This window comes from Lepus europaeus, chromosome 21 (genome assembly GCF_033115175.1).
Source record: "Lepus europaeus isolate LE1 chromosome 21, mLepTim1.pri, whole genome shotgun sequence".
Lineage (NCBI taxonomy): Eukaryota > Metazoa > Chordata > Mammalia > Lagomorpha > Leporidae > Lepus > Lepus europaeus.
Genome location: NC_084847.1, coordinates 57,599,709 through 57,621,521, shown reverse-complemented (window position 1 = coordinate 57,621,521; position 21,813 = coordinate 57,599,709). Strand labels below are relative to the sequence as shown.

The following is a 21,813-nucleotide window of genomic DNA, read 5'->3' as shown; positions in this document are numbered from 1 at the left end:
AGCCACGGTGACACCCCACCTCACATCCTGTAGGCTGACTCCTCTTAATAAGAGAGAACCCAAATACAGAAACTAACAAGTATTGACCAGAATGGGAGATGCTGGAACTCAGGTGCAGTGGTAGTGAAAATGTCCGAGGTAGACACCGTGGAAAACAGTATGGTAGCTCTTCCAAAATTCAACCTAGAATTGCCAGATGATTCAGAAGTTCCACTTTGGATATAAACCCCAAAGAAGTAAAAGCGGAGTCTCAAACAGGTACTTGCACACCCACATTCATGGGAGCATTATTCACAACAGTGAAAACGTATAGTCACCCACGTGTTCACTGACAGATGAGTGGATACATACAGTGGAATATCATCCTGCCTCACAAGGGGAGGATATTCCGACCCTGCTACAACATGGATGAACCTCGAAGACATTATGGCAAGTCACAAGATGAAAACATCGTGCTATGCCATTTACGTGAGGGCTTTAGAGTACTCGCATACGTAAGAGACGCAGAGAAGGGTGGCAGCAGGTGCTGGGACAAGGAGCGATGTAGAGTTAATGTTCAGTGGCTACTGGGTTTCCATGTTGGAGATGAAAGTGCTCTGGAGGCTGATGGTGGGATCCACACTGTGCCTGTACTGAATGCCAGCGAACCACTTACACATGCTAAAGGTGGCAAATGCCATAGTGAGTATTAATTCCAATTAAAAAGAAGTATATCGCAAGTACAGAGAGGGATTAAGTCCCCCTTCACGGAGGAGGACACGTGTTCCCTGGGCCTTTCTGGGTGGCTGGGATTTCAGGAGGCAGCAGTGGGCGTGGGGAGGAACGGAAATAGAGAAAGTTGTCAGAGGCGGCGGAGGTGGGATGTTTCAGAGAATGCCACGTGGGCAGGTGTGACCAAAGGAGAGGAATACTGACCACCTGGCCATGGTCACCTTGTGCCTAGTCCTGACACCACGGCAGCTGCCCATGAGAGAGCGGGTGCTGGAGAGCAGTCTGAATGACACTGCTCTTGCCGTCTGAAAGTGAAACCTCTTAGCTGTGTTACACTGGGCCCCACAAAGTTCCCCCATAGACCCAGCAAGGAGAGGTTTGCCCCAAAGACCTCTCTGTGTCCACTAAAAGATACCTTATAGCACCTGCTACGTACGTGTCAGGCACTGTTCTAAGCCACAGGAATGGGCGCTAAGCTGGACAGGTACCAATGCCTGTGCTCCTGGTCTTACATTCCAGTGGGTGGGCAGACCTGAACAGAACAAGCTACAGAATGGAGTCAGCTGGAGCTGAGGGTAGGGGAGAAGCACTGGATGGGGCCAAGCTTGTCCCAGAGTCATCCAGCCTGCAGAGGGAGAGATCATCCCGCCAGAAAAGCCTGTGTCCTCACTGCTCTTCTGAAACATTGGGTTTTTTTATTTGAAAGACAGAGTTAAAGAGAGAGGTAGAGACAAAGAGAGAGGTCTTCCATCCGCTGGTTCACTCCCCAGATGGCTACAACTGTCAGAGCTGCGCTGATCTGGAGCCAGGAGCTTCTTCCAGGTCTTCCATGCGGGTGCAGGGGCCCAAGCACTTGGGCCATCCTCCACTGCTTTCCCAGGCCACAGCAGAGAGCTGGATTAGAAGAGGAGCAGCCGGGACTAGAACTGGTGCCCATATGGGATGCCGGCGCATCAGGCCAAGGCTTTAACCCACTGTACCACAGTGCCAGCACCCAACATTGGGTTTTAAAAGATGGTTAGTTTTGGTTCCTCCATTCCAGTCTGTGTAATGCAAAAGTGGTCATCCTACAGATCTGAGAATGTTTGCTGCTTCAGCAAACAATTCTAAATGTTTGGCGTCTCTCATTTCAACTTCGAAATGCTTTCTGCCATGGAGCTCCTGCAGCTTGGAGTGGAAGAGGACCAAGGCTTCCAAGGCCCCTGCCAGTGCATCCTGCAGTTCCCCATTGTCCTCGCTAATGGCCTCAGATGGGCACCAATTGTCCTGGTGGGCTCGGGCTCCACGCCCAGATAGGCAAGCTTGGCAAAACGTTCAAGGGCATTTCTTATTGAAGCTAAAACTGGGTTGTTGTCGTGCCTAATTAAGTCCTCCGTAATTCCAGAACTCATTCAGAAACACACCTAATCTTACCTTTGACTACCCAGAATATACTTCTAGCTTTCCTATTGATTATGGCTCCTCTACTATTAAATGATAGATTATGCATCTTCGTGTTTCAATAAACAGCAGGTTCTCAGCTGTTGTCTCTTGAATCAGCTATTTGGATCACACTAGTGTCCAATTATGCAACTCCTAAATGCACTCTTCTGTTTTATGGCATATCAATCTGTGCTCATCTTGAAAAAATAAATATAAAGAAGCCAACTGTTGAGTAGCCTTTTATCCCCTTCATCTTTCTCTGCCGGGTAAAAAACCAATGAAAAATAGATTCTTTGTTACATTCCATTCACTTCCAAATGTAAAGTTTCCAAATGTTACAAATGAGAAGAAAAGAAACAGCTGTATTGTTTGTCAGGCTGTCATATTATTTTATTTATCATCTCTTGCCAATAGAAAATCCAGAAGTGTATTGAGATAAAAGTGGACGTACATGTAAAGATAAAATTGTAAATGGGACACACCGCTGTGCTGCTTCCCATTTCCTACCCCCTACTGTTGGACAGTAAACAAGAAAGACGGTGTCAGCCAGCGTGCTGCGGTCTCCAGGCCAGAGCAGCGAGAGCCTGGGGAGGAGGGTCTGCCTGCAGGGCCACCCTCCCCTATCCCTCACACCCAGGTCCCTCGCTGCAAAGCCGTAACGCTGCTGAGATTCACCGCTGGGGTCTGACTGATCCACTATAAAGGAGATAGCTTTTAAAAGAATAGAACGGTTTCCTTAGACACCTCCACACATAACAGATTATTAGCCCAGAAACTTATAAATCAGTTTCACCTGTTCAGGTGAAATGAAAAGGGGAATTTAGGGAAAGTGGAAGGGGGAAGGAATTTTCTATTGAGTAAATACGATATTTTTTTCTATCAGGAGAGAATTTATGCTGTTTATTTCAGGTTTCACAATAAAGTCAGTCTCAGAATTGCCCATGTTCTGCCTCGAGAAATTCACCTGTTTGAATGCTAGGGAATGACCTGAGTCTGTCTGCTCCTTGCACATCTTTCCTGTGCACATTTTAATGGAAAGATAGAATTTCTGTGGGTTCTTGGGGAAATACATATGTATATGTAAGTCTCTTAAGAACATGTTCTGGAGTTTCAGAGTTAATAGTCTGAGCTGTGGACAAACCCGCCCCCCAAGGTGGCAAGAGATCAGACACTCTCATTGCTTCCAGTTGTTTTTCTGATAGGAAAGACTTGGTCCTTTTGCAAACCCACTTTAGTAGCACAGAAAAGATCACATACTCCATATGGTTTCAAAAGCAATTGATAAACAGAAAATTCAGCTGATTGTGTTTACATGAGCTATCGCAGGGCCATTTTCATGCACCCACAAAAAGAGTGCCGTTGCACCTTGCTGTGCGTGGGGAAGCCCAAGCGCCAGAGCAGAGGGACCTGGGACTGGCTTGTTCTCATCAGTAGGCAGCAGGTTGGGAATGGCCGGTTTCAGTCTGCTTGCAGGAAGGGTCTTTGAATAGCAGAGTGGCTCAAGCCCTGTAGTGTTCTAAATGTGATGTTTTGGTACAGTGGAAGCCTTCTAGGTAACGTTGGGATTCTTCCTCATCTGTAGCACTGTGTTCCTTACCCACCATCCTACAAGGTGAACTTAGCAAAGGTGAGTGAAAGCTGCCTTGATTTCAGTTAGGGAAGTTCCTGTGTGTCTGGGGAAAATGGGCTCTTGACTCAGCATTTTCTTTCTTGTCTCACTTCCCGGAGTGGGGTTCCTTAACAGTGAGTGCTCCCTGGGGTCCCCTGCAAGGCCTCCTATTCTGTTCTCCTTGCTCTCCCGGAGCGGACTCCTGGACTTCTCTCAGTGACAACAGCTGTGTCCCCTGGACCTCAGGACCCCACAGGCACCTCCACTGAAGCCTAGGCTGCTTTTCCAGAAATACCTTCCCTTTTCCAGGACGTGGCTGTGCAACACCACCTCCCAGGATGTTGGCTTCTGTGCCAACAGCACCTCCCAGGATGTTGGCTTCTGTGCCAACAGCACCTCCCAGGATGCATTGGCTTCTGTGCCAACAGCACCTCCTAGGATGCATTGGCTTCTGTGCCAACAGCACCTCCCAGGATGCATTGGCTTCTGTGCCAGCATCACCTCCCAGGATGCAATGGCTTCTGTGCTTTCCCGTTTGTTGAGCTGCTCTGCCGTCATCTGAGCCATTCACGTCAGACGCCTGGAGGGAGGCGTACCTCTGTCCCTCTAGCTCCTCATACCTCCTCTCCTTTGTCCTCCTTGGATCTCCCCAGTTCTCAGAGATCTTCTTCTTCTTTTATTTTTAAGATTTATTTGTTTGGAAGGCAGGATTACAGAAGAGAGGGAGAGACAGAATGGGAAGTCTTCCATCCACTGGTTCACTCCCCACATGGCCTCAATGGCCAGAGCTGGGCCAATCTGAAGTCAGAAGCCAGGAGCTTCTTCCAGACCTCTCATGTGGGTGCAGGGGTCCAAGCACTTGGACCTGATTTCCCAGGCCATAAACAGAGAGTTGGATTGGAAGAGAAGCAGTCAGGACACAAACCGGCTCCCATACAGGATGCCGGCACCACAGGTAGAGGCTTAGCCCACTACGCCACGGTGCCAGCTCTTCTCAGGTCGTTATCTGGTTCTCGGGCCCTGTGCTGGGCTCTGTCTAGCCTCCTTTAGAGTTTGACCCCACGTGCTGAGGACAGTGCCGGAGCCTGGTGACTCCTTTCCTTCTGAAAGTCCTCCAGGGACTCTTTACCTTTCCTCACATGGTCCAAACTCCCCAGCCCGGTTCTACCCACCTCCACGGCTGCCAGCTGTAGCCACCCAGGGCCCCACTTGCCCATCTACCATCAAGAACTGCTTGCATCTTTTCAAATGAGCCAACTGTTTCCCACCTTCTTTTCTGGTCCTGAAACACCTTTCCTTCCTTTGCCAGGTGGATACCTACCTGCCTTCCCCTTCAAGCCTAATTCCCTCTGGGATAATTGATCTCAACACCACAGTGCCCACCACGTCCTGCCCACCATGTCCTGCTGTATCCCTTCCTACGCTTTTATAGCCCACCTCTCCCCGCTGCCCCAACAACGTATCTATGCTTGCCACATTTACATGGCTGCCCAAACCTCTTGGAAAGTGCAGACCTCATCCAGTTCAACTCTGTCCCCAGTACTAGTACAGCTGTCATGCTCTCAAAATAGGAGGCTGTTGGTTTTGGCGTTATCTTCCTATGGCAGTAGTGGTCAGGTAATAATACTCAACCACACCATGTTTGGACAAGACTTAATTCTCCATTCAGCACGTATTTGCAGAAGGACTGCGATGGCCTGGGCACTTTGCTGGGTGCACAGATGGCCAGCACACATGGCCTGCCTCACCAAGGGCAGCCAGCTCTTGCCACCCTGATGACGCTTCAGTCTGATGAGGGTGGTGTCCAGTGGCTGAGCGCTGGCTGGCCAGCAGTAGCTTCTTGTTCTTCCTGGAGAACCAGTCTCCCAAAGTTTGAAGCACTGTTAACTGTTATCTCACCTGGTATACCCAGTCAATACATAGTATTATTATGAAATGTTGGTAAGAAATTTAAAATAAGGCACGGAAGTTAGCGCTCAACACCGAGCTTTCCTGAAAGAATATTCCACTACTTGTTTTCCTTTCAATCTTCTTTTCTCTCTTGTTTGCACAGATTTGACTCGTCCTTGGTGCTGGACAAACTTGAGGTTTCATGTGGACCTGTAGACTTCCTTACCTGATAGCTGTGTGATGGGATTCTCTTATTACAAACTTAACAACCCTGTAGACAGACACTAAGAAGTGAAAACTGGAGATTCCTTCTAATCTTAGAATCCGTGGCAATTGTCACGCCACGTGCCGCACAGCCACTGCTCACCAAGTCCATTCACTGATGTGTGATAAGAGCAGACTTTACACGTGCCCACCTGTGAGTCACACATGAGTTTTCTCTCAGCCCCACTGTGATGAACACCCCGGGGTTGAGGACAGCCTGGGACATTGTGATTTTTTGGTGTGACGAAGGGAAAACTCTGGCATTATGGGAATCAGCCCGAGATGTGCCTGTTGGAGCTGCTGCTGCACACATTTCCCGAGGTGAATTTGCCAGAGGATCCAGCATGGATGCAAGGACTGGGAGCCACGGAGCAGGGTTTTAACAGAGAGCATAGAGACGCGGATCTTCCCTCTCGGGGATATGGGAAAATCCCTTCTTTCAGACATAGATGTTGTCTAAAAAAAGATATGTATCTTCATTTTGAAAGAATTTTATGTGTGGAGCCAGTGCTGTTGCATAGCAGGTAAAGCTGCCGCCTGCAGTGCCAGCATCCCGTGTGGGCACCAGGTTTGAGTCCCGGCTGCCCCACTTCTAATCCAGCTCTCTACTGATGTGCCTAGAAAACTGGTGGAGAATGGCTGAAGTGCTTGGGCTCCTGTGCCCACATGGGAAATCTGGAGGAAGCTCCAGGCTCCTGGCTTGGGAATGGCCGAGCACCAGCCATTGAGGCCATTTGGGAGTGACCCAGCAGATGGAGGACTTCTCTCTCTCTCTGCCTCTGCCTCTGCCTCTCTGTAACTCTGCCTTTCAAATAAATAAATAAATCTTTAAAAAATGAATCAAAAGGGGAAAATTAAAAAAAAGAATTTTGTTTATTGAAAGGCAGATAGACAAGATCAGAGACATATTCTATCTGTTAATTCACTCCTCAAATGTCTGTAACAGCCAGGACTGGGCCAGGCTGAAGTCAAGAGCCAGGAATTCCACCCAGGTCTCTAATGTGGTTGGCAAAATCTGAAGTACTTGTGGTGTCATCTACTGTCTTCCAGGAATCTGGACTCAGAAATTGAGCCAGGGCTCTAACCCAAGCGCTCTAATAGGGGTTGTAGGTGTCCCAAGAGGCATCTTAACCACCATGCTGAAGCACCTGTCTGGAAAGCTCTGTCTGTCATGTGGTGTTGGGATTCAGGGAGTGAATCACTCAGATTGCAAATGCAAGCCCCTTCTGAGCTGTGGATGGGCCAAGGCCTCCCCAAGGTTTAGGACTGTCGTCTTCACCGTGGAGTCCTTGGGAAGGAGCAGCCACAGAGACCCCAGCAGCTCTTGCCGTGGTGAGGAGGATGTCACCAGGGATTGGGATGGAGAAAGGAGCCAGGACTTTGTGCTGACGTCACAGCCCGTTCTCACTGACGTCACAGCCTCCAGGTTCAGACAGCCCTCTTACTGTGTCAGTAAGAATTAACAAGTGCCACCCGTGCACACAGACACCACACACACACGCTGTGAAGTAAGTGGTGCTTTACAAATGAGACTGAACGACATCAAATAACTTGCCCCCAAACAATCAGGAGTCACAGTACTTCCGGGCTCGTTGAGCTCTAAACTCTGTTCTGGGCTGCGGGGCATTGTGGGAACATCTGGACTCATTGGGGGGAAGGAAGACACTTGGAACGTGAGGAGACCAAGGGGTAGGACTAGGGGTAGGGTTTACTTCCGGGACTGCTGCACCCCGTCACCATGTACACGAGTACAGGTTGGAGCAGGTGGAGGAGGACGTGTGGCATTTGGGGCCAAGTGTGTCCCAGTCTGCACCGCATGTTCCCAGGACACGACTGGTCTCCTCATGGAGAAATTCAACAGATTTTTAGGAACTTGGAGAATATGTAGGATTATGGGACAAGAGTGGGGGTGAGTAGAATGAGAGCAGCTGTAGGTTGGAGGGTGTTACTACTCAAGGCTGGTTACATACAACTCCAGACAGTGCTGGTCCCATGGCGAGGTGCAGAGCAAAGGGGGTGTGGGAACTTACCATGGCATGACTTTCCCCCAGCCACCAAGGATTCTGGGCACAGTGTGGGGTATGAGCCCCAGGCACCTGCAGGACAGAACAAGCTGCCCTGCCTAGAGCCGAGGAGCGCTGTCCAAGGTAGACAGGGAGCCCAGGAGGTAGGCAGCTTTGTCTAGATGCAGCCTGCAGACTGGGTGGAATGTGAACTGTGGGGGTAGAGAGGTGAAAGGCCAAGTGTGGGGGGCGCTCAGGGGTGGCTGCTAATGCTGTGGTCAGTGGACGTCTTGCATGTACTGCTTCCAACACCCAACCCCTGACTAAACCCCATAACCTCCCTCTTCTCTCCCCTGGGTTTTGTCATCTCAGACACAACTGCTTCCCTCTTCAGCTATACCCCAACCGTTATCCCCAAGCCAGTCCATCTGCAAGTTCTGTGAATTTGCCTTTGAAAATGTCACAAAGGTAGAAACCGCCAGCACCCCTCCCCTCCCGCCAGCCCAAACATCCATGTGCCCACATGTGGTCCTCCAGCTGGCCTCCCTGAGTCACCTCCCTGGGTCCTTCTTTGCCCACTGCAATGAGTTCCTCACAGTGTCCAGAGTCCAGCTCTTAAAACATGATCATATATCACTCTCTGTCCTAAACCTCCAGTGGTTTCCTCCCAGGAAAGCCTGTAATTTTCTCCCTGGCCTCTAATCCGTGAGTGAGCCGACCCTGATCAGTCTTCAGCATATGGAGGTGCTGCACCTGCTGCCTCCCCAGCCTGAAGTGCACTTGCCCAGGTACCCAGATGGCTGCTCATCTCACTTCCTGGGAGGTCTTGGCCACATGCCGCACCCTAACACACATTTCTCTTTCTCTCTCTCTCTCTCTCTCTCCCTCTCCCTCTCTCCCTCTCTCCCTCTCTCCCTCTCTCCCTCTCTCCCTCTCTCCCTCTCTCTCTCTCTCTCTCTCTCTCTCTCCCTGTCTCTCTCCCTCTCCTTGCTGTGTTCTGAATGCAGAGTCTCTGTAAGTGGCCCCCATCCTGTGGCTGCTCTCCCGCCCAGTGCCGTGCTTGATGGCCGTGGAAGGGCATCCTTCCATTTACCCTATTTATCTGCCATAATTCTGCAGTGTAGCAGTTCGGGCAACTTAGAGAGAGACTTGATATTCTTTAAATGTACTTTTTAATTAAATGCAACCTAGACGTCTCCCTACTTGGTCTCTACTGTGAGTACAGGGTTCACAAGGGGGAATTGGCCGGGATTAGACTCCATTTCCTCTATTCCTGTCGCTACACAGAGCCTTCCTCTAAGTCCCCTGCCTTTCAGTCGCTGCGGCTGGCCGACCTCTGCAGAATCTCCTTTGATTCAGGGTCTCCCCTCCAAACACCTACACTCAGCCTGGGAAAAGCTTGGCTGAGACAGCAACTGGAAAGTCTCAATTAAGGAAATGCTTGGGGGAAGGAGTATTGTGGTTCATTTTATTTTGGTCGACTGTCACAACCCAGGAAGGTTTTAGGAGGAAGATGATACACTGTGGATAAAGCTATCCCAGGACTGAAAGCTTTGCTCTACCTTTGAGGCCATGTGACTCTGGGGCTTGATTTTCTAGTATATAAAAGGGGACTATAATAGCTGTCTTACTGGGCTGATGCTAGGTGACATTGGGTAGCATTTGTAAATATCTAGCAAAATGTTTAATGACTGTATGTGAACGTGGTAAAACAGAACGCCCTTCTCTTTTTCCATTTTGTTTTCAATCTTCTTAGAAATAATCCTTCCCTGGCCCAAGTGCCTGGGCCCTGCACCCGCATGGGAGACCAGGAGGAAGCACCTGGCTCCTGGCTTTGGATTGGTGCAGTGCGCTGGCTGTAGCAGCTATTTGGGGGGTGAACCAACGGAAGGAAGACCTTTCTCTCTGTCTCTCTGTCTCTCTCTCTCTCTTTCTCTCACTGTCTAACTCTGCCTGTCCAAAAAAAAAAGTAATCCCTCCTATATGAGCATATATCACTTTAAAAAGTTTTGTTGGAGCTAGTGCTGTGGCACAGTGGGTTAAGCCGCCACCTTCATCACCAGCATCCCATATGGGCTGTGTCCCTGTGATCTACTTCCAATCCAGCTTCCTGATGGTCTGCCTGGGAAAGCAGCAGAAGATGGCCCCAAAGCCTTGGGCCCCTACAAGACCTCAGAGTTGGGAGACCCAGATGGAGTTCTGGGTTCCTGACTTCAGCCTGGCCCAGCCCCAGCCATCGTAGCTATTTGGGAAGTGAACCAGCAGATGGAAGATCTCTCTCTGTTTCTGTTTCTTTCTTTCTTTCTCTCTCTCTCTCTCTCTGTGTGTGTGTGTGTGTGTGTCTCCCTCTGTCTGTAACTCTGCTTTTCAAGTAAATAAATAATTTTTTTTTTTTGACAGGCAGAGTTAGTCAGTGAGAGAGAGAGAGAGAGAGAAAGGTCTTCCTTCCATTGTTCACCCCTCAAATGGCCACTATGGCCAGCGCTGTGCTGATCCAAAGCCAAGAGCCAGGTGCTTCCTCCTGGTCTCCCATGCGGGTGCAGGGCCCAAGCACTTGGGCCATCCTCCACTGCCCTCCTGGGCCACAGCAGAGAGCTGGACTGGAAGAGGAGCAACCAGGATAGAATCTGGTGCCCTGACCGGGACTAGAACCCGGGGTACCAGTGCCGCAGGCAGAGGATTAGCCTAGTGAGCTGTGGCGCCAGCCAAAATAAATCTTTTTTAAAAAATGTTGGAAAGGGTAATAGTAGTGGAGTTAGGAGTGGAAGTCTATTATTATAGACTATTTATGATAAATCAAGCAGCATTTTTTAAATTGAATCTCAAATACTATGTGAATATAGTAACAAGTTGTTTTATTCTTTGAAAATGCCGAGATACTCTTCTTTGCATGTTTGTTCTAAAAATTGAAAGTGGGGGAAATTTTAGTGGCAAATTCAATACGGCAGGCTCAAGAATGGCAGCAAAGCACGTCTGTTTGCCTCCTCAGCCTAGAAAAAGAGGCATACGCTAAAACAGTAAGGGAATAAGAGACGGGGGCACAACGGGCCTAAAAAAAGAGGTATATGCTAAAACAGTAAGGGAGTAAGAGACGGGGGCACAACAGGAAGGAAAAAAGAAGGGAAACCATTAACAAGTGAGGCCAGACACAAAGACGTGGAGAGCAGGTCTCAGGTGAGGAATGAAGACTCTCAGGGGAGCAGAGCTCGGTGTGGGGACACTGGAGCAGCCTGGTCACAGGGTTTTTACAACACAGGGAAAAACAAGAGACGGTATAATCATTTATATACGGATGGGTCTACCTCCTAGGCCTGCTGCCGTAAGCTGAACACTCAGCAGGGAAGATACTCGCCTGGGCAGACAGCAGAGGAGTGGGCAAGGATTCCTCCCTACTGGGAACAAATAGATTCAGAGACAGCGCCTCTGCACTCTGGGATTTAGGGCCCCTTCCCAGTAATCGGGTTTCTCACCTGGCTGAGGTTGTGGTTAACAAGCTAACGTTCACAGCCCCCAGTTAGCTTTTCACCAAGCTAACGTCCACAGCCCCCAGTTAGCTTCTCACCAAGCTAACGTCCACAGCCCCCAGTTAGCATTTCACCAAGCTAACGTCCACGGCCCCCAGTTAGCTTCTCACCAAGCTAACGTCCACGGCCCCCAGTTAGCTTTTCACCAAGCTAACGTCCACGGCCCCCAGTTAGCTTTTCACCAAGCTAACGTCCACAGCCCCCAGTTAGCTTTTCACCAAGCTAACGTCCACAGCCCCCAGTTAGCTTTTCACCAAGCTAACGTCCACGGCCCCCAGTTAGCTTTTCACCAAGCTAACGTCCACGGCCCCCAGTTAGCTTCTCACCACTCTCGAGTGTAGAAGGCTCACTGAAGAGCGCCCCAGCCATGAGCGTGTGACGTGGATGTTATTGCTCCCATAAAACAAGTGCAGGATGCTGTGGAAAATGGACAGCCAGAGCCAAGAAAACATTTTTGGGGATTACCGTGTGGTTGAGAAGAAGAAATTTTAAGATATAGTTGAGGAGGTCTTTCCAAATTATATAAAGGAAAACATTAGAAGAGGGTAAGAAACATACTGAATCAGAGACCTAAACTCCAACCAGTAGGAGCTCCCGAAAAATGAAATGGGAAAAGCAGAGGGTGGGAAATTGCAAAGGAACTGACGCGTAAGGGTGTGTATCTCTGTAGTGAGAGGATCTCTCAAGTTCCTGGTGTGGGGTACAGAAAACCCTATACCTAGGCATGTTTTAATATTACATACTTAGAGAATATCCCAGAAGTTCAGAAAAAAAGGCTAACCTACAAATAATGGGCATCAGACTGGTAGCAGACTTCTCCTCTATGGCACTGAAGACCACAGGGCAGTGAGCAATGTCTTCAAAGTTCCAAGGGAAATTGACTTTCTACTCGAACGTTTTTGCCTGGACAGCCAACCACGTGGGAAAGAATAGACTCCTTTTCAGTTATTCAAGAAGGAAAAGAAACCATGCATCCCGGGGAACAGTGGCTGTTAGCTAGAATCTTGGGGTGACAAGTCCACAGTAAACCAGAGTTGGGGGGTGGCTTGTATTGACAGGGAACTCAGTATTTGCCTGTACACGGGGTAGAGAGAACATTCCAGAGGCTTACGGCAAAGTGCAGCAGTATCCCCACTTTCAGGCTATGGGGATTCTCTCGTCGATTTACCCTTTGTTCTGGTGTGTGTCTCCATGTTGTAACACGATGCATCTATTACTGTTTCTTACAGTTTTAGAGGTTAGACATTGACTTGCTAAGATGGGTGACCTTTGACTGATTTACACCACCTCATGTATCCTTTCAGCATAATTAAAACAGTATCTCCAGCTCTTTTGTGATTTACTACTACAACTTTAAGATTGTGTTTGCGGGGGATTGATATTTTCAGGTAATACCTATGTGTAGGAGTGTGTGCACATGCATGTGCACACACACACACCTCCTTTATGTCCTGGGCTCTTGGAACAGTATCTTCCCTTCCCTCCTCTTCAGTACTCCTCTGCTCTTCTACTTCCCTCTTTCAGTCTTCCATACTTTCACATCCTCCAGGCTGATGGCATCTAGATTCTGGTCCATCACCGTGATTACATCTTCCACTTTTACTGCAGATTCATTATAGAAATGCAAACTAAATTTGAAATAAAATTGTAGTATCATAAAAAGTTTGTGGAAAATGGGATGAAAAATACGTTTATTTTGGTGCAGAGAATTTTTGAATCCATGCATGGCTTTTTTTGTAGCACACATTCTCCGTGAATTTCTTTTAAGACACTTGTATTTACTACATAAAGATTATCTACTCCACTATAGGTGGTGTCCAAAGATTGCATTTCTTTCTTATACAGGTGTTTTGTTTTCTCCAAATGTTTGGGCCCCTGCCATCCACATGGGAGACCCAGATGAAGCTCCTGGCTCCTGGCTCCTGGCTTAGGCTTGGCTCAGCTCTGACAGTTGAAGCCAACTCAAGAGTGATCCAGCAAATCGAAGATCACTCTCTGTCTCTCCCTCTCTTTCTCTCTAACTCTGACTTTTAAATAAATAAATATTTTTTAAAAGTTCATGGAAATGCATATTATGGAAAAACTCTGAACGATTTCCAAGTTTTCTGCATCAAAATAAACTTCTTTAAATTCCATTTTTTCCATGAAGTTTTTGAAGTCCCCATTTATCTAAAATTCCAAAGATCAACAGGAACTAAAAATACTGCTTAGTATTTTGGCAACGTGGCAACATGGCACGTGTGAGCTGAGCTCACCCATCATGGCAGAGAGTGGAGATGATGTCTGATGTCTGAAAGTGGTGAATCATGAAATAACAGTTTAAGATTCAGTGAGAAAAGATGTAGAAATGCCTGTCTTTGAGGGAGGGGCTGCTCCACGTGCACATATGACTTTCATTGAAGTTTTAAAAACCGAAACAAGAAGGCATAACAGAATCCTGCCCTACAACAGGCACCGTCTTGGCTGGTCACTCATGGAAATTTTCCCGAGATGTTCTCTCACAGTTCCGACAGAAATATGTGGGCTTTGCAATCAGAAGCCCTACACACCTTGCCTGGATCTTGCTGTGGTCATGTTCACCGTAAGTGTGACCATGTGTGTACATCACAGCTGTTCTTTGTAGGCACTACTCTGTTTTTTCCCAGCATCTCTTTCACCTTCTACTTCCCCTGCAAGTATCTTACGTAGTTCATGCATCGTTAGACAGTACTAACGATTTGGTGGTGGTTAGAAGGCTGCATTAGAAAATGGCCTGACAGTTGCTGACCCCGGGTTGAGGGAGTCACTGGACTTTTCTTCCGGACACACAGTGCTCCAGGGTGCATGAGGCAGTGACTGCTTGCAGCGTGGTGTACCGAAAAGCTATGTTCTGTATGACGGCGATCCAAGCTCCACGGACCTGCCCGTGAAGGAGCCTCACGGGGACACCGCCTGTCCCCGAGGGTCGGGTCTCAGGCTGGGAGCCGTCTCTCCGCCTGGGCAGGAGAGGAGCCGGGGGTCCAGGGACGGTCGTTCCCCAGCAACGCCAAGTGCTGAGCACAGGTTTCCGCTCCTGCCACCACAGCTGAGCGGTGATTAATGCCAGATTAGCACCTTGCTCAGTGACCTTTCGGCATCCACGCTGCTCTCCTTCACTTCTCATAACTATTTGCAAACATTAGCTGCTCAGGTCGTTTCTCCTCATCAGCGACTTTCACAGCCGACAGGCAGGTTGTGAGTCTGATTGCCATTCAGTTACCGTCCTCTGCCCTGTCACGGAGGTGTCTGTGCTCTGATAACCAGCCTGTCAGTGCCTGCTCGGTCAGGAAGGGAGCCCTGGGGGTGGCTTGGGAGGTAAGGAGCTAGGAGAAGGCCAGGGCTGCCCCCCCTCTCCCCCCTCTCCTGGGGACTCACGGGTGAGTGAAAGTCAGCCTCACGTCCCGTAATCCATGGGTAGGTCCGAAACATTGGTTTGCTGGCTCTGCCTGCATCAGGCTTTTCTTCGTGGATCCACATGCACCTTTATTGAGAAAGTCACAGACTTCCCGGGCAGGGATGCGGGCTCTGGGCCGTTGGTGTCGCGGAGAGGGTGGTCCCCTCCTTCCTGTGGATGCCCACCGGCGGGCAGAGCTCCCGTTTGCCAGAGTTCTCCTGAGATCCCTGGCTGCTGGCAGCTGGAAGGGCTGGAGGCCATTTGCATTTGCAGGCTTTAAATCTAGCTTTATTTCCAGGCTGCTACATCCCCACCCTTTATTGAAGTTCCTTTCTAGAAACGTCTGGTTCCCTGAACAAACAGTAGAGAAGCATCCCGGGAGTAGTTTAATTTTGATGTTAAATGTCCTTTAGAGAAAAGTGGTGAAATATGTTGTGTTTTTTTTTCTCCCTTGTCACCTGAAGTACAAGCTAAATTATTTAGTTTGATACTCACAAAAGAGATGCATTCAGGTTATTTACTTTCCAGAAAAGAGAAAGGGCTTGGAACTACAGTGACAACACTGCAGGCTGAGCGGGGTGTTTGCTCCGGAGACCCACACGCAGGCCCTCAGCGGAAAGCTGGCTGCTTCTGAAGATGCTATGCCTCGCAGAGAGCCCCACGCACGAACTGTTCAACGCGCGGTTGAACAAATGCGAAAATACCAGGGACACTGGACAATAAGCAAAGTCTTAAATCAGTTTAAAAAAATAAAACCAGCAAGCATTTTGGAAAGTGCTGAGCCGTCTCAAGCGCTTAGCTGCTCCATGTTCCATGCAGTTGCCTAATGCATCTGTCACACTGTCACCCCCGTGGCTCTGGTCACAGGCTGGGGCTTCACCAGAGGAGGCTGGCATTGCACAGGCCCTGGCTTGAATGGTCTGATGCCCAAACAGAGGCCATGGCTGTGACCGTGCCCCAGGGCCCCGTGGATTCTGAGTGTGTTTGGAGTGTGACTCGACAAGATCCTTGCTCTGTCCCGTTCTGAACACTCTGTCTTCTATACGGAGGAGAGTTCCACAGCATCTGTGTTTTCTCTGCCACAGGAGACACTGGCACTGCCGAGACCATGGCTCCCACCATCGTGGTGGCCCCGGGCAACAGGAGCGTGGTGGCGGGATCCAGTGAGATCACCTTGGAGTGCGTAGCCAGTGCCAGGTACGGATCGGCCCCGAGACAGGCTTGCTCCCGCGCAGCCACCCACGGTGTGACGCACAGGGGTCCGCTCCTCTAGGGACGAGGTCCCATCGGTGTTGCTGGGCCCCGAGCACAGTGTCTGGGAAGACAGGGAACTGGATGCGGGGACTTCTGCCAGAGTGGAGGCGGAGCTTTTGTATGTGGCTGCCGCTCAGAGGCCAAGGTTAAAATAGGGAGGAGTTAATCCCGCCCCTGCTCTTCAGTCCCAGGTGTTCTCTGCGTCCTTAATGGTCGCTCCGGAACCAAGGCTCGGTGTTCCCGCCTCCCGTGTAGCTGTAGTGTCCCGCAGTAGTATTTATTTTAAACATTCTTTTCCTGAGCAAATGGAATCATTAGCACTTATGGTTCATTGCAGCTGCAATTAGCTATCCTTGCTCAATAGCCCCCGAGCAGACTATCGCGGATGCGTGCCCTGAGGGGGAGAGTAGTGTCTGGATTGATCTTTAAATGCCCATTGTTCAGCCCACCATGGTTCCTGGTAGAATTAGCTTTGTCAAGCTTGCGCTGAATGCCTGAAATTATTAGTACTGCCATCACCATGGCTCACAATTATTGTCACTAATGTCCTTGTCCACACAGGCCTGTGGAAGAGCTGAGTGTGAACTGGAAGAGAAACGGAGTGAGGGTCACCAGCGGGCTGCACAGCTTTGGGCGGCGCCTGACTATCAGCAGCCCCACCTCCGCAGACACGGGCGCATACGTGTGCGAGGCCACGCTGCGCGGAAGCGCCTTTGAACCAGCCCGGGCGAAGGCCTTTCTCTCCATCATAGGTAAGGGTCGCCCCGTCAGTGCTGTTGCCAGCACCCTCACGTAGGCTCCCTGGGGAAAACGGCAACACCTGCGTGGCACCGACTTTATTTTTAACTCTGCAAGTGGAGGTGGGTTGAGTCAATCATCCAAAAGCATCCTGTTCTTCTGTTCCGAGATCTGAATCTTTGAAGCCCACAGGGCTGGTGTTCTGAGCTCCCAGTCATAAAGCTGGGGAGCGGAGTGGTGAAGCCCCCATCGTGGGCAGCGCCTGTCTCCTCCAGCGTTTCCACTACCCTTTCCTGTAACCCTGCGCCGTGTTATGTCGGTGTTCGGAAATTGTTCTATGATGGTTGTGATTTTTGACCCAGAAGAAAGTTAAAAACTATTGGATGTTACCTTTTGTTCAACTGAAAAATAAGAACAGAGAGGCTTCCTGAAAGTGGGCCAAGTATTGACCCTGAACCAAGGAGGAGGACGATAGAAAATCAAGTGCCTTTGAGTTGCCTGGTTCTGAAGGCTGGAAAATAACAGGTCTGGGAACTGCGCTTTGCTCAGTGGCTAAGAAAATCCCAACTTTCTTATCAGATTATGATACGATCACATCACGGTGTGAGGCAGGTGCCTGTATCTCTCCCATTTCCCAGCTCCGGTCACACATCTGTTTCTCTTAAGTGCCTGTGATTGCCGTCCCAGGGCACCAGCTTCCTAGGCGGTGGCTGCTGCTCCCAACGGCGCCCTGAGTCCCTGGCAGCAAGGCAGGATTCCTTCCTTGCCTCTTCCCCTTGGAAAAGGGGAGCTGGGAAGCCCAGACATGAGGCGGCCCTGTGGAGAGCACGCGCTCCTTCAGTCACGCCCTTGCACTTTGCCAGCTGGCAAAATAAGAGAGGGAACAGACACGTGCAGTTTCCTGTGAAATTAGTATGAGTGTCAGGACTGCCACGTGACAGGACGTTTGCCCTGGGGTCATCACCATCCTTTGAGTCCCTGGGACCTGGCTCAGTGTCCCGACTAGGACCCTCCAAACCGCCGTGGCAACCGGGCAGCGCTCTGAAAGAAGTGTGCGAGTGCTGAAAGTGCTGGGCAGAGTGGACCTGGAGTCACAGCCGTTGTTGATTCTGCGCCGGGATCTGAGCTGGTGCCCCCGCGCCTTTCTCGACATGCTCTCTCTCTACCTGTAAATATCACCTCCCTCTCTCTCAGAGGCTTTTTCATCCAGGTTGAGCTATAGCTCTGTGAGCACAGTACATTACAGACTGAACCAAAATTAAAATGTGTGATGTATAAATCTCGTGTAGGCAGTACTGTATTGTGTTACAACATTTTAAGGTAATGTAAGCAAGAAAGGAAATTTATCTCTCTGCAAACACGAAGGATTGTTTCTATCATAATTCCTTTTTAAAATATTTAAATCTACCATGGGAACGTGCGTCCACTTATGTCTGAATCCCAGAGTGGATGAGTTCCCGGTCCTCTGGAGCTGCCATCTGTGCTGACTCTTAGAGGGACACGTACAGACTTGACTTCCTCGTGGTGTTTATAAATCCCCTGTTATCCGTAAGGATTTGCTGTGGCAGGTGGGACTTCGTGGTTGAGAGCATGCCTCTGTGAACTCGGAAGCGCTGGCTGAGATGACGGGTCCTCGCCCAGCCACCGTGGAGGGACCGTCCGGAAGCATGACCAATGTCGCAGGGCTGCCACTGTAGAACTGTAAAAGAGCTGTGGCTATGAACATGCAGATGAAAGAGAGCAGAAGCAAATTGGCTCCCAATTACTTCCGTTCCATCCTGATGAGACAAGACAGACGAGTCTCAGTTGTTTACTCCACCTGTCAACTCCCCCGCTCATGGCTCAATCTCTGTGGTTTAAACACAGGCGCAGAGCTCTGCTGCAGGCGGTGTGGCGGCGGCGGGGACCTGCCTGTCACCCCTCATTGCACGGTCGGTGGCTCCATGATCTGGCATCGCCTGACCCGAGCCTTGTTGTGTCTGCTGTTTTGGTTTTAATTTGCGAGACAGAGCTCCCCTCTGCTGGTTCACTCCCCCAGATGTCCACTACAGCCAAGGCTGGGCCAGGGCGGGAGCCAGGTGCCTAGAATGCAACCCAGGTCTGCCGCCTGAGTGGCTGGAAACCAATAACTTGAGGTCACGGCTGCCTCTCAGAGTCTCTGTTAGCAGGAAGCTGGAGTCGAGTCAGCCTGGAGAGGAAGCCAGGCACTCCAGGAGGGGCACAGGTGCCTCAGCTGATGCTGTGACCGCCAGGCTCCCTGTTTGATCCACAGTTCCATCTTCCCCCAGCCTTCCCTCCCACCCTTCAGCAAAGGCATCCCTGCCTCCACTCCCCACACGGGACCTGACCGCTCCATGCCATTGCTCCATTCCTTGTGAACTGAAGCTGCCTATGCTCACCTCCCTCCCTCTCCTCCCACCTCCCTTTCCTCCTTGACCTGTTCTCCAGCCCTGGAGCTGACTTTGCCCACTGGAGCAGGCAGGATGTGCTGGGGATTATCACCCCCAGGAGCGGCCCTCAACTGACATCCGATGGGAGCTGGTGGGTGAACCCCCAGGCTCCCTCACCCCTGTGGGTGGGGAAAGGATTCTGCTGTGGCTTTTGCAGCCCTGTGGCAGGGAGCTCTTGTCACCCACAGGGGCTGCCTGGATCACAGTGGTGTCAGCTGACGGTATTCCTGGCACCTGCCACATCAGCTGTTGGCATCAAACCCTGCCTCAAGTCCCAGGGAAGCCAACCCAGAACCCGAGTCTTGTCCGCTGGGGTCCCTGAGCAGCCGCTGTGCTTGGGATGAATGCCCTCCACCCCCGGTTCCACCCAACCTGATTAGCCAGAGTTGTGTGTCCCTCAGGACTCCCCAGGTGTCACCTCTGGTGCTCTACTGGCTGTGCTTCCACAGCATCTGGGACACAGGAGGGCAGGGTCTGGGTTCCTGTTCTCACTGCACCTTTCCCAGTCTTTGCCTCTGACTCCCTCAGATTCCACGTCCATAAAATGGAGACAGTGTAGGTGATGGTGCCAGCCCATAGCGTGAAGACTAAAGGAAGGGATGCTCACTGCACCAGTGGGCACAGTGCCACTGTGCCATATGTCACTCTGCACTGGGTGTCTGCCAGTAGCCAGTGACTACACCCAGCTCTCCCCTGGGTGCCCCTGCAACCAGGTGTGGCTCCTAGTCCATGGGTACCGTTCTTTCTTGGGGACAGTCTGCGGTGTGCTTGTGCTGCGTGCACTGCCCTCAGACCCCTGGTTCTGCACACTGTCTCCCCATCGCACAGTGCCGTGTGCCCTCTCCCACAGTCTGCATGTCCTGGCACGCCAGCTTTCTCACACCCACTCAGAAGGGCAGGAGTGTTAGAGCTGCCTCTGTGTGTCTCACATCTCATCACTCAGAAACCAAATACCTTCATTGTTACAGTAACAAATTTGTGTAGCTTCTCTCGGCTGATGCCAATACCATGATTGAGAAACGATTCTGTGGTTACACCACAAGGTCTTCTAGAGGCTGCCTGCCTCACACCTGTCCACACTCAGCCGACCCTGCCTGCCTCCGCCCGCCTGTCTCCTTGCTATCCTCTCTTCCATTGCCTTTACTGGGAGTCTCTCTGCCCTCTTTCTCCAGCTTCCAGCTTCCAACTGGACAGTGTTCTCTGCTCAGAGGCTCACGGGATTAGTCTGGGCCCACTTGGCTAATCCAGGCTTCCTGTTTTGGGATCTGTAACCTTAGTCACATTTGCAGGGTCCCCCCAGAGCACGCATGCAGCTTCCAGGGGTTCCAGGGTAGACACAGGGGACCATTCTGCCCACCACTGTGGGCAAGGGCACCAAGTGTGGACAAGGAGGGCAGCCAAGGGACACCGAGGACCCAGCTGCTCCTTGGGGTGGGCCTTCGGGAGGAGAGGGAGTCAGACGGGGCCATCTTTGTCCTTTGCTGTGATCCTTATTCACAAAAAACCCCGAGACGCAGAGCCATGAACCCACACCAAAGACCGGAGAGCACAGGGGCCCTGGGTGTGCAGGGGCCATCCCCACCCTGGCTGCCTCCATTGCCAGAGCTCACTCTGTCACCCTGGGATTCTGGAGAGGGGGCTTTGATAGAGACCCTGGCTTTCGGGCCCACCTGGGAGGGACCCCCACCTCCAGTTCTGAGCCTGTGTGGGTCCTGAGGCTGATTAACCTGTGCTGCCCTTAACAGTGTGGGTTCACTCAGCACACGAGAACTTTTGCGTGATGTCTTCATATTGTTTCAAAGGAGATCAAAGCATTCGTTTCCATCCCCACTTTGATCGGCTGCGGTTGTGATCAATTTTTAAAAGCCCAGTGTGGGCAGTGCACCCTTCCAGAAAGAGCTGTTACTGATTCACTAAGACACGCACTCACCCTCTTGCCCTTGGAAGGTCAAGCGTTCTACAAAGGCTGTGCCCAGGACTCCTGGTTCCCAGTGGACACATTTCCCCGCTGTTCAGCTCAGTCTTTCCGTGGCTGGGCTGTCCTGTGTTTCCCTCACTTTTGTTCCTGGTAGCAGACTAGGTGTGAAAGCTTTAGCTGGGGGTGGGGAACACATCCGAGCACATGCTGCGTAAGGAGATGTGAGGGGTCAGCGGCGAGAGGAACTGCAGCCTATAAAGCAGGGAAAGGAACAAAGTGAGGACCAGAAGCTGTGCGGCCATCAGGGCCTTGAGGGCTTCGGCAGCCACTCTGCTGGCTCAGGCACCTGCAAGACTCATGGCACAGGCTGGGAGCATCAGCAACAAGCATCGTGCTCTGCCTGTGCCCCTCGGGCCTGCCTGGCACTGGGAGCTGCTGTCCCAGGCCCAGCGTGTGCAGGCCGTGCAGCAGAGAGTGCCCAGCACATGAGGTAGCTGACTGCAGGGTGCCAGGGCTCAGAGAGGTGTGGCCTTGGCCAGCTCCCAGCCCCAGAGCCAGCTTAGGATCGCTGTGTGGACTACCGTCGTGTCTGGTCCTTGCCTGGCCCCTCCCTGGAGC

The 21,813-nt window shown here is 50.9% G+C and overlaps 1 protein-coding gene across 1 annotated transcript in view; it reads left to right on the top strand.

Moving 5' to 3' along the window:
* The window catches only part of SDK1 (sidekick cell adhesion molecule 1), a 983,380-nt gene that overhangs the window by 715,424 nt on the left and 246,143 nt on the right, over positions 1-21,813 (top strand). Inside the window, exons 6-7 of the mRNA XM_062180134.1 lie at positions 15,921-16,032; positions 16,651-16,841. Coding sequence (XP_062036118.1) covers positions 15,921-16,032; positions 16,651-16,841 — 303 coding nt within the window. The remainder of the gene's footprint in view (positions 1-15,920; positions 16,033-16,650; positions 16,842-21,813) is intronic.